Below are 13,175 nucleotides of genomic sequence, written 5' to 3'. Positions count from 1 at the left end.
GTGACACTTCTTTTGTTTGCTGCACCAAAATTGATTTTGACATATCGCAGACGTTATGAAGTTCGCATCAATTTCAAACGAATTTAGGGTGTTAGGCAGTGAATATATATGCATATAAACTCTATTCACTAGTTAGTTTGTTTTGCAATTTATTATCATCCCTGATATGTCTGCAAATATTTATAATATGTTAGCCGAAAGTGATATTGAAAGCAGAGAGGACAGTTTGGATAAAAACAGCGAGACAAATTTATACCATCAAAGTGTTGGCATTTTTGCTTGTCAAGTGACAATAGCGACAGTAGCAGTGAAAGTTCGGTTTGAGGCAATGTTCGTAAACGTTTGAGACCGATATCGTCTAGTAGTGATGATTCCGATGTAACAGAAAATGAATGGAATTGGCAAGAAAAGGAAAATATTCCTATTATAAAACCATTTACGGAAATTCCCGGCATCAATGCAATTGCTTTGCTAAGATTTGGTGCAAATCCGACACCTCTTTCTGTTTTGAAACAAATACTTTGTGATGATGATTTCTTTGACATGATAGTTGCAGAAACTAAAAGATATGCGGCTCAAGCAATAAACGAGGAAATTACTAAAAAGATTGAAGAATGGTATCCAATAACAAGTGACAAATTGCAGGCATATTTTGCATTATGTATAATTATGTCACAGGTAAAAAAATCTAATATAGACATATATTGGTCAAAGAGAGCTGTGGTCGAGACACCCATATATTCAAAAATTATGCCTCGTAAACACTTCTTAGTTATATCTCATTTTCTCCATTTCGTGGATAATGAAACAATAAAGAAAGACGACAAAATATGTAAAGTGCAAAATATAGTCGACTACCTGAATAATAAGTTTCAGCAATTATATACACCAGATAAAAATGTAGTAATTGACGAATCCCTTATGAAATATAGAGGTCGACTAAATTATGTACAGTTCATTACTAGTAAATGAGCACGATTTGGGATAAAATTTTACAAGCTATGTGAATCAGACTCTGGATATTGCTCAAAGTTCAAAATTTATACAGGAAAGGATAAAATTCCAAGAAGCAATACACCTGCATCTCAAAATGTCATTATGGAGTTGGCCGAACCTTATTTTAGGAAAAGGATATATGTTATTCTTAGATAACTGGTATTCATCACCAGAATTATTTTATTTCTTGAGAAAAAATAGTACAAATGTTGTGGGGACAGTTAGAAAAAATTGCAAGAATATGCCTAAGAAATTGACGACATATAAAATAAAAAAGGCGAATCAAAAACTTTATCTTGTCGAGGAATTCTGTCATTACGTTGCCACGATAAGAAGGATGTTTACATGATAAGCACAAAGCATTCAAAAAAAGAAATGGTAGATACAGGAAAAGTAATAAAACCTAAATGTGTTCTTGAACACAACTGCGGAATGGGCGGTGTCGATAGGCAAGACCAACTACTTGCTTGTTTTTGAATTATGCGAAAATGCATCAAAAGTTACAAGAAAATATTTCTCTATTTGATGGATATCGCTATTTACAATGCTTATGATTTTTTTATTCCAAACTACTCAATACATCAAAACTAACAATAGTCAATTTCTGTTTAAACGTAGCAGAAGATATGTTGTCAAATATATCTTTACCTAATTATAGTACCCATGGATACCCATCGCAAAAGGACTGCCAATTAGACTGCAGACAAAAAATTGGGCACATTTCCCTGAACATATACCCCCTACTGATAAAAAGCAACATCCAGCAAAGAGATGCCATGTACATGTCAAGCATAATGTAAGAAGTGAGACTACATGGCAATGTAAAAAATGTTTGATACCGTTACATTTACCTAAGTGCTTCGAAAAGTATCATACCTTGCAAAATTATTAATATTCTTTATAAGGTAACAATTAACGAAATAAACCACATGAATTAAATAAATAGTAGTTTTATCTGTTCCAACTTTAAAAATAATTTATATGTCAAAGGGTTAACAACATAGACTAGCTGATGTTTATCTCTAGCACATCCCTGGCACAAATACATAACATAATTTCCTCCTTCCCACCTGCCACAATGAAATAAACAGCTAAAGATTATTTTCATTGTAGCAAGTTGGAAGTAATGATATGTGCATGAAGATGCCTAGAAGTTTGTAATAAAGGCATTCCAGTGCTGGAAGATTAATATGGAGAAGGGAAATATTCCAGCACTCTATAAATCTGCCTAGGGTATATGAATACACAGTTGTCAGTGATTTGTATAACTAGGGACAACTATATTCATTTATAAAATCAAGCTCAAATTTTAGAACTATCAAGAATTATATATATATAAAAAACAAACTAACCTTAGTCATTAGTGCTGTTCCAAAACCGCCTTGATAATTATTGCTAGCTGGTACGTTTTCAAGTACTCCAGGAACAGGATTATATACTTCACTAGACCAGCAACGACCCGAGCTACTATTCAAGATTTTGTTTAGTAGTTTGGGTTCTAGGCCAAGCCTTTAAAATTAAACATAAGTTATATCAAGTCTTGCTAACATTAAAGTAAGAAACTATCAATTTAACATGTTTCAAAATACCATCACACAGAATTTTTTAATATATATATATATTAAAATGGTTACTATTTAAAAAATATCAACAAACAATTATCCCACCATCAACGTAGAGACACAGGACGACTCCAAAGGTTATATCTCCTTGCCACATATCAGCACACTATCTAAAAAACTGAGTAGAACTTAAAAGAAATTTAACATACAAACGTGCTTCTCGACTCTTCCAAAAATAAGATCAAGTTTCAGCAACCACAAACAATCTCACAACTTTCTACAATTCCCATGTGTATACAAAGTCACATGTGAGTGCGGAAAACCTTACTATGGCCAAACGGAGAAATCTATCCTCCTACATCTCGAGGAACACCAGAGAGACATTGCTTACAAGAGAACCAGAGCTACTGCCCTATCAGGCCATGTCCTGTTTTCAATAAACATGAACAACGAAAGCCACCAACACGAAGTAAATTGGACAACAACTTCAAACCTACACATTTGCCATGATGAGGTAGAACGCCGCATTGTCGAGTCAAAAGAAATCACCTTGGATACTTTTCATATGAACAATAATCTCAGCTATAATTGGCCTGACTCTTTCAGCTCTACTATCAGATACTGGAGATCGCATAGTTCCACACACGCACAAGTGTACAACAATAGAACTTTAACACGGACTATAGCTCAAGTTCATAATAACTGTAATTTACAGTCGAATATTATAGCTTTAGAGTATCTCAATGTTTTTTTCAGTGTCTTTTAATAGCTTTCTATGTTCTTAACGCCTGATGAAGTCAATCCCAATGAAACATGTTGCGTTTTCAAATAAATCTCAATTTGTTATAATTCTCGGATTTTTAGTCAGTTTATATAAAAATGAACATATCCAACCTCCAAGTTAATAGTAGTAGTCATATATATATATATATAAATAAAAGCATACATGTATGGCAATCTAACTTTTGATTCTGTTAATTACAGATGATAGAAAGAAGCATATAAGCCATGTGTGTTGTGTCGAAAACTATTCAGAATACTTCAGCACCTGAGTAAAATAGGCAAACATTGCAAAATTAATTAATTTTACTAGTTGCACTTTACTAAGTAATATCCAAAAAAAAATAAACCTACTTTATTAAATAAGAAACAAACTGAAGTTTTATTAATGGCCTGCCAAATAAAGAATCAGATGCAAAAATATCTGAACTCGTCAGCAAGGAAGGTTTTAGCAGGATACCATATTTCAAATGTATTACATAATAACCAAGGATTTATTAATGGAGATACTGATCAAAGGATTTTGATATATCAATTTATTGCATCAAAGACAGAAAAAAATAGGATATAATAAAATATTCAGAAAAAATCTGTTGTGTGATATAGGCTCAATGTACTGAAGCTGCTAACAGTAAAGTTGCTACGATACTAATTTGAACCCATGTTTGCCACTGATTTGTATTACATGCTGTAAGGATATATCTATTACATGTTATATTCATCTGACACACTGTCTAGGGAAAGGTGACTGACTAATCCAAAAAGTTGAATTAAAAAGAAATAAAATTTCTTACCAACTCAGACTTAATTTATGAGTAGTTAATTACAAGAAGTTATAGTATTAACTATTATTATCATGAGGTACTGAATTGTCCTGAAATACTTTGTGGTGCAAGCTGGGCAATGCCTTCGGCAGTTAAATTTTCACGACTAATAGGAACCGAAAATCATCTTTTTTTTTACCTCCCAGCTAATAAGTGGAAAATGAAAGGAAAGTATAACAAGAAGAAACGAAGTAGACCTTTTCGAAAAAGTTCCAAAACTGACCAAATAATAAAGGAAACCAAATTCACCTTACAGATCCTGCAAATTAATGCAGAGTGTGCCTCCTGAGCCAAAAGTGAACTACTTGGAAAAATCTGCAGGACAAATAACATCAATGTAATTTCTGCCCAGGAACTACATATCAACAAAGATGATGAGATTACCACAAGAGCTAATATCACTGGCTACAGCCTGTCATCAATATATGGTTCTGCCATATCTACGTGTGAGAAAACATAGTATTTTGTAGTTTTTCTATCTTCTTCTAATCATAATAACATCAAGGATCATCACAATAAAGGTAGCTGGCACAACCATAGTGTCAGTTTATAAACCACCAAAACAAATTTGATCTATCCCAGCTCTTCCTGCTCACCATCATTCAGCAGTCTACATAGATTTTAACAGTCAGCATCACTCCTGGGGCTATGGTAGAAATGATATCAATGGCAGAATGGGCCATAAGCTTCAGGCTATCACTGGCATTTGATGCAAAAGATTCTGGGACTTTTAAATCAGGTAAAAAAGACTCAAATCCTGACCTCTGCTTTGTCATTTGCAACACCGAGGATGATCCCTTACCCACTGATAGGAAATTACTTGAAAACTTTCCACAATCTCAACATAGACCTGTTATAGTCACTATAGGAACACAAATACTGATTATACAATCTGTGGAAAAACCAAGATGGAATTTTTGCAAAGCTAACTGGAAACAGTACTCTAAACAAATTGAAAATTTGAATCTAACATCCATTGAGTTCAACTTGGCATTGAAAATTACAAACTTTTGTAGGAGTACTGATAGGTACTGCAAAACAATGTATACCAAGAGGTTTCAAGAGACAGAACACCCCATGCTGGTCTCCTGAAACTGAGGAACTATTCAAAAAATATAAATATCCAGATCCTGAAATTGGAAAAAGAATTTTAGAAATGCTTAATGAACAACAATGGCAATGCTGGAAAACCACAACCAAAAATTTAGACTTCACCCACTCTAGCTGCAAATTCGAAAATTCAGAACTGCATCAGCAAAAAGTCATGCAGATCACTCCTATAGCCATAGCAACTAGAATCCAGCAAACAAACATCTAACAAAGTAAAGATTAGGGCAGCCTATTCTAAAGAAATTAGAACCAAATATATCCATGTTTATAGAAGTGTCAAACAAAATAACTAACTCTCAATGCCATTCTACCTCTACCATGGGATCCTTAGGGTCTCATGGCAGTCCCCAAGCCTGGATAAAGGAGGAGAGTAGGTCAGATGAATGTCAATGCCCTGACTATAAAGAAAAAACACGATTGTTATCTGATGCCTATACAATTAACAGTTAAAACATGCCAGCTTAGATGTCACCCGGATGAACAAGGCTCACAATACCAATCGAGCGATCGGAGTTGGATCAAAAGTCGGATACTGAAAGGAAACAAACTGAAACCAACAGAACTATTACCAATAAGGACATGGAATGTGGGGACACTATGAATGTCAGGAAACTAGAATTACTTCACAAGAAAATAAAGAGATATCGATGTGATATACTAGGACTGGCGGAGATGCAATGGACATCATCAGGAGAGATAAATGGATGCAAAGTCATATGGTCAGGGCATGACACCAAGCAAGAAGCAGGAGTTGGCTTCCTTTTAACAAAAAAGCTAGAGGAACTGTTAGGCTACAAACCAGTCAGTGAACGAATCATGGTAGCAAGATTTCAAGCAAAACCATTTAACATATCAATAGTGTGGATATATGCACCTACATTTTGACAGAACAGATGAGGATATTGATTTATTTTACTATGATCTGACAGAGACAATAGAAACAATACCAAAGAAAGATGTACTAATTATTAAAGGAGACCGGAATGCCCAAGTTGGAATAGAAAATGATGGTTGGTAAAGTGTCATGGGAAAATATGGTTTTTGCAGAAAGACACAAACGAGGTGAGAAAATTTTGCTGTGGACCACAAGATGGTCTGTAACACAAGATTCCAGCAAAACGAATGGACGTGGCAATCAAATGATGGGAAAAAACCAAGAACATGATTGACATGATTACAATTAAAAGAAGATGGATAACATCGGTACAGCAGTGTCAAACTGAATCTATATCCACTAGGAGTGGATATAGATTCAGATCATAGCTTAGTGATTGCAAACATCAAGTTGAAATTAAAAAGAAAATATAAATCCCATCATCAGAAACGAAGAGATATAGCAAGGATAAGTGAAGCAGAAATAGGAAGAAGGTACAGAACAGTGCTAGAGGAGAAACTAAAAAGTATGGATTAAGAAAAAATTTTAAATCTAACCTTGAAAGGAGTAATTAAGGTAATAGAAGATGCAGTTGAAGAAACAGTACCAGAAAAAGAGAAGATCAAGAAGTGGATTAGACAGGAAACACTATAGTTAGTACAGGAGAAGAGAATGTTGAAGATAAGAAGGGATACATCAGAACATAGAGAAGCAATATAGAAGTAAATGTAATGAGGTGAAAAAAGAAGTCAGAATGGATAAGATGAAATGGTTAGAAGTTCAGTGCAATAATACAGAACAGCACTATAGAGAACACAAAACTAGGGATGTGTACAAAATGATTAGAACCATTAATAGAAGGTGGCAACCAAAACAGATCACAGTTAAAAATGAAAAAGGCAAAGTACTGATGAAAAAAGATAAAATTGTACAATGATGGACAAGATACTGTAGTGAGCTATATAAAGAAAAACTAGATTTAGATGGAGTTGAGAAACAGATGAAGAATTGAAGCAGATATCACCACCAGGTAATGAGTATGACATGAACATGTAAAGAGGAGAGGTAGATAAAAAGAAATAAGACGGCTAAAACACAAGAGTTCTGGTACTGATAACATCACTGGAAAAATTATTAAATATGATGGAAAAAGTATGGTTACAGAAATGCACCAACTATGTAATATAGTATGGAAGGAAGGGAAAATACCAGAGGAGTGGGTGAAATTGATATTAGTGACATTATACAAGAAAGGAAATAAGCTAGAATGTAAAAATTATAGAACAATTGCTTTGACAAAGTCACCTTGACAAGGTGATGATGATATTGACAGAAAGATTGAGAACACAATTGAAAGCATACCTTGCAGATGAGCAAGCAGTATTTAGGAAAGATAGAAGTGCAATTCAACAGATTTTGACAAATGCAGTTAATAGCAGAGAAAGCTAGGAGAAAAAGTAAAAACATATATACTTGCTTTGTTGATTTTCAGAAGGCATTTGACAGTATCGACCAAAAAGGGACATTAGCAATGACAGAATCCTATGGAATTGACAGAAAACTAATATCTATATTAAAAGATGTTTATAAGAATGCAGTGGCAGCAGTTAAAATAGGTGAGGATTTGGGGAAATGGTTTAGAACAACCAGAGGTACTAGACAGGGAGACCCAATATCACCAAGCATTTTCATCACACATTTAGAAAGAGCAATGGACAAAATGAAGGAAGATGCAAAAGGAATATCAGCACACAGGATGAGAATTAACAATCTGAGATTTGCAGATGACATTTTCATTATTGAAGAAGATGAAAGAGAACTACAAAAAAACATTGAAACCGTTAAATGAGGAAGGGAAGAGATTTGGACTTATGAACTTGGAAAAAACAAAGACAATAGTATTTGGTGAGAAGAACATGAAACAAATGATACAAGTGGATGGAAATGAAGTAGAAAATGGAGAACAGTTCATATATTTGGAAAGTAAAATGACATGTGACTTGGACTGTAAAAAAGAAATAAAAATCAGGATTGTAAAGGGAAGAACAAATCTGAAGGCCATGGATAACATCTAGAAAAGAAAAGTGATCAGCCTGCAAATGAAATTAAGGGTAATAGAAACATACGTCTTTAGCAGTGTACTATATGGATCTGAAACGTGGGTAAGAAATAAGGAAAGAATTTTGGCATTTGAAAGAACTTGTTACAGGAAGATTCTAAGAATAGGATGGGTACAGAAAAAAATCACAAATGAAGAGCTCTTTTGGAAGATACAACCAAAGGAGAATTTAATGCAGATTATATAATAGAGGCTACAATTATTTGGACACATCTGCAGAACGAGCAAGGATCAGAAGATAAAGACATTCATGTTTGGTATTATGGATTGGTACTGTGCTCAATTCCGACCTTGAAGTTCTGTACATCTATTACACCAAATAGAGTCTTTGCCCAAATCCCCTCTAAGAGTGAAGTTTGCACATTTCACTTGAGCAATTGTCAAGCTGATAAGCAGTTGAAGGTTTCATTTAGATGGGAAACTTTGAAGCACAACCCCAACCCAAAATATCTCGGAGTCACCTTAGATCACCTTAGATGAAGTTAAAGAAGATACTGGAGTGTGCCTGTAAATTCTGAAAGACATATGATCAGGGAAAGATCTGAACGGAGAGTGTATGTTCGTGGGATCATCAGGAGTCGAAAACGACTCGTTGGAACATAACACACACACGGTCACTTTAAACAGAATAGGAGAGGAAAGATTAGCAAAACAAGTGTTCTTTGCCTGGCAGGACTCAGAGGAAGATCTAGGTGGACTGATACAGTAAAAAAACTGCCTTAGAAAAGACAGAAATATAAGATTGGATAATATTGGAGCCCTGATGACAGATAACAGATTGTGATGAAAACTGTTGACAAGAAGTTGGTAATGATGGAACTTTTTCATGCAGTACTGTCATAATGTCCTGTATACCTCCCCCCCCCCCCCCCCCAGAACATGACAGGAATTTGATGATCGTGATTTAAAAAAAAAAAATTATGCTGCATAAAAGTTTCAGAATAATATATTCATGCTATACTGACCTCATTCCAAGATTCATAGTTTCAGCAATTCCAATCATAGATATAGCCAAGGCCATGTTATTGCATATTTTGGCTGCTTGACCTGTTCCAACATCACCACAATGAATCACATTTTGACCTAAGCACAGTAATAATTCTCTAGCTGCCTGAAATTCTTGTTGTTTTCCTCCTACCATAAATGTTAGTGTACCAGCTTTGGCAGCAGCAACACCTATTTAAGAAATGTGGATACCTATTAAGAAAAGAGAACACTACACCAAATCATAAAATATACAGAATTAACATTATATTATGAAAAAAAATGAATTATAAAATGTAAAATAAAAAATAAATTAACTCACCAGTAAGATATTAAAATATTTAGGCAATTGTTTTATAGAAAATATTATCAAAAATTTAGTATTTGAAAATGTACACTGTATGGAATTATACAGGAAATTATTTCTTATAAATGCATACTTTAGATACAATAATTCATTACTTAATATGATAAATGCATTTCAGCTACATAATGCAAAAATTTGCAAATATGCAATTTCTTCCTAAGAAGAAGTCTTGACTATGCATAATGAAAGGATGCATACAAGGCCATTGCTGCTAGAGGGTGGAAGGTGCTACACATAGTGATTTTTGTTTTATTGTGTGTTGCACTGCAAGTTATGGAACCAGTGAGTAAAACAATAGCAGGTGATATCAACATGCATGATTTTGTTCACCGCAGCATGTGCAAAATATATGTACTCCACAGAACAAAAGATTTATGGAAGGAGAACAAAACAAAACTGGTGAACAGGTTTGTTACATGTGTGAAGAGAGTGAATGCCAGCACTGTGAGGAGAGTAAGAAGAATGATGGCAGTGAGATGAAAGACGAAATGTGCAAAAATTCACTGGTGAGGTTGATATTACAAGTGGTATGAGTGACTCCAAGAATGAAATGGTGAAAATGAGTAAATGACCAAATTATAATGGAAAAGATGGTGCACTTATGTGGAGTTTTTCTGAGAACAACACGCGAGATTCTGTGGTTGGAGAAACAACAGTCACAGACTGTTGAGAATAAGGATCAAATTTTGTATGATGATTCACTAACAAGATGAGTGCTTGAGGAGACTGTGACAAAATCATGTTTTCCTAGTGCCAAAATTAAGGATGTCAGTGATACTGTAAGGATGCAGAGAGTGAAAGTGAAAAGAGATGTTTATTTTGGCTGTTAAAAATGATTTAGTAGGTGACAAGTATGGTATGCAAGAAGATATGAAAGAGTTGCTAGTACATGTGAAAAAGAAGAGTGAGAAAGTAAAAGTTGTGAGTGTCTGTTGCCACAGTATGATAGAGGCAAGCTGTGATGGGGAAGCTATGATTGTGAATGAGTCAGTGAGCGGATTATGCAGGAGGAATGGTGTGGAGTAAGTTTGATGGGAGGAAGGATTTATATTATAAGGCTTGCATTTTAATGGATTTGGGATCAGGAGTCTTGAGAAAGTGTTTTTCAGTGAGAGTTTGGTAGTGCAGAGTCAGGGAAATTAGAATGTTTGGTGGTGGGGGATGCAAGTGAGAGTGGGTCCAGGCAACCTAGAGGTTAGTAAGTGGGAGAGTGATCACATGATGCTGAATGTGGCTCCCCAGGTTCTTTACTTTAGTGGGCTATGCAAAATAAGGTGCAAGGGAGGATGTAGGATGAAAGGAGTATTAAAATTTATACATACTAATATCAGAAGTATTCAGAATTAGGGCAAGGAGTTTTTGGCATTAGTGAAACTTAGTTGACTGAGGACGATAATAGTCATAGGAATAGAATGCACAGGATATAGTATTTTCAGAGAGGACAGAAGGAACAGGATAGAGAGAGAGAGAGAGAGAGAGAGAGAGAGAGGGGTTTTGTTAATGATAGCAGAAGAATTGCAGCCATAAAGAAGTAGGGGTACATCAGAAGGATCGGGATACAAAGGGCAGTTCACTTGAAGCTATCTCGTGTGAGATGGAGGCCAACAGGACAAAATATGTAATTAGTTGCTGCTATAATGAAGAATGTAGATGAATGCATTGACAAATTAGCACAATGAGTGCAGGTCAAGTAATTATTGTGAGTGATTCCCACTATGGGAATAGTGTAACCAAGTGAAAAATAAACTTTCAACATCTTTCTCCAAATCCAGAGTAATTTAATAAAAAGGTGGCACACCTTTTGGCAACTCCTATTGGTAAAGATGACCTCGCCATTGCTTCTGCCTGGTATCTCCACTTCTGGGCCTGTCTCCCACTGAAGAGACCTCAATAAAGGTCGAAACTAGTCTGGGTAGTGGCCCTTCCCTTAATGCATAACATTATACATATCCGCAAGGAGATGTGTTTTGCATTATGGGAGATACTGAGATAGGAGTGATGTTAGCTTGGTCCACCTTTGCTACGAGTTGCCTGGTGTTGTACTACCTTACCCCAGTCCTGTAGATATTTTCAGGTGCAAACTTTGTTTGCTCACACTTGGATCAAGGATTAAACTAAATTTATTATGGGGACATAGTTGGAAGGAGAAATGGTCACAGGGGGAGAAAATGGAATTTATACAGCTGCTGAGAGATAATTCACAAGCTATTTATTGACCTCAACCAGCCCTTTTTCTGTTCGCTGTGCCTTCCTTCTGTAAAACAGCTCCTGAACTTATAAACTAGTCGAAACCCTCAGACACCTCGATACTATGTATGAAAATTTTTCCTAATCCAAATGCTGGAAGCTAAGCTAGAACTAAGTGACAATCAGCACTGCAATGCAAGTGCACCTTGCCTGCTAATGAATGATGCAATCTAATCGCATCAATGGTACATGACTCGATCAAGGCCGAAAACAAAAAATTCAATACCGTTATTTTGAACTTATCGCAGAAAATGGTAAATCACTAAAAGAACACATCAGTTACTAGCAGAATGCAACCTTGAGTCTAGAAATATCGTCAGGTGCCCATCATTTCCAGCCCATAAAAAAAGAAAGGAACAAATTTTCCATGCCTCGTAAAAGTGACTTGTGACACACCAACGAGCAGCTTTAAATTAATAACAGCAATTAACAAATTCAAGGACACTTGCCCCCAATCATGCATATGTGCTTGATCTGACCTAACATTCGCCAAAAGAGAATAAGAACGTCATCTTCAAAAACAACTCAAAGAAAAGTGGCATAATGGAGAAAACAATTGGATCACAGACTATAAACAAGTTAAATTAGTGCTAAAATCAAGTGATGCCACGTAGCTACCATGGAGAGAAGTATGCAGCCACTGCATAGGAAATGTGCAAGACTTGCAGTCAAATATATGCCCCACACAACCTTGCATATCCACTTCACTAATATTCATGGCCTCAACTCCAACCTTAATAGTGTCCACTACCATCTTCAGTCTACCAAACCTCACCTACTCTTTATTGGCAGAAACTCAAATCTCGCTCCCCCCCATTTCCCAGCACTGTTCATTTCAACCTTCCAAACTACACACTAACTCCTTTCGACCCAAGGGTGGCATCTATGCATATATATGCTCTGACATACCTTGCAAGAATGTACCCAACCTAGAATTGCCCAACTTTGACCTTTTTTGGTTGAAAATATCCCTTCCTGACTCAAATTCATTTGCTGTCTCTATTGCTCTCCTAATGTCATCAACCACTATGAACTCTTTAATATCCTCTCCTTAAAAACTGATTTTCTCCCATTTTCCCAACAGTGAAATTATCCTTCTAGGAGATTTTAATGTCCACAACACCAACTGGTTTTCCTCCTCCAGTTGTACAGATCTTGCAAGCAGAGATGCTGAAACATTTGCCATCACTAACCTCGTCCTCACCAACGACCCCTCCAAATATACAGTGAATGTAGTGGGGACCCTAGGTAATTCTGACTACAATTTAGTACTCATCTCCTCCCCGCACGCAACAACGCTTTTACAGCCACT

General features: G+C 35.7%; 1 protein-coding gene across 1 annotated transcript in view; it reads right to left on the bottom strand.

The window, feature by feature from the left end:
• Positions 1-13,175, bottom strand: part of LOC150099018 (3-hydroxyisobutyrate dehydrogenase, mitochondrial) — an 80,182-nt gene that overhangs the window by 11,840 nt on the left and 55,167 nt on the right. The window contains exons 4-5 of the mRNA XM_090405078.1: positions 9,231-9,441; positions 2,349-2,505 (exon numbers count right to left, since the gene is read on the bottom strand). Coding sequence (XP_090261204.1) covers positions 2,349-2,505; positions 9,231-9,441 — 368 coding nt within the window. The remainder of the gene's footprint in view (positions 1-2,348; positions 2,506-9,230; positions 9,442-13,175) is intronic.

This window comes from Typopeltis vanoorti, chromosome 15 (assembly GCF_054136105.1).
Source record: "Typopeltis vanoorti isolate ZY-2024b chromosome 15, IOZ_Tvanoo_1.0, whole genome shotgun sequence".
NCBI lineage: Eukaryota > Metazoa > Arthropoda > Arachnida > Uropygi > Thelyphonidae > Typopeltis > Typopeltis vanoorti.
Note: the sequence above shows the minus strand (reverse complement) of the source record. Positions and strands in the feature narration are given on the sequence as shown.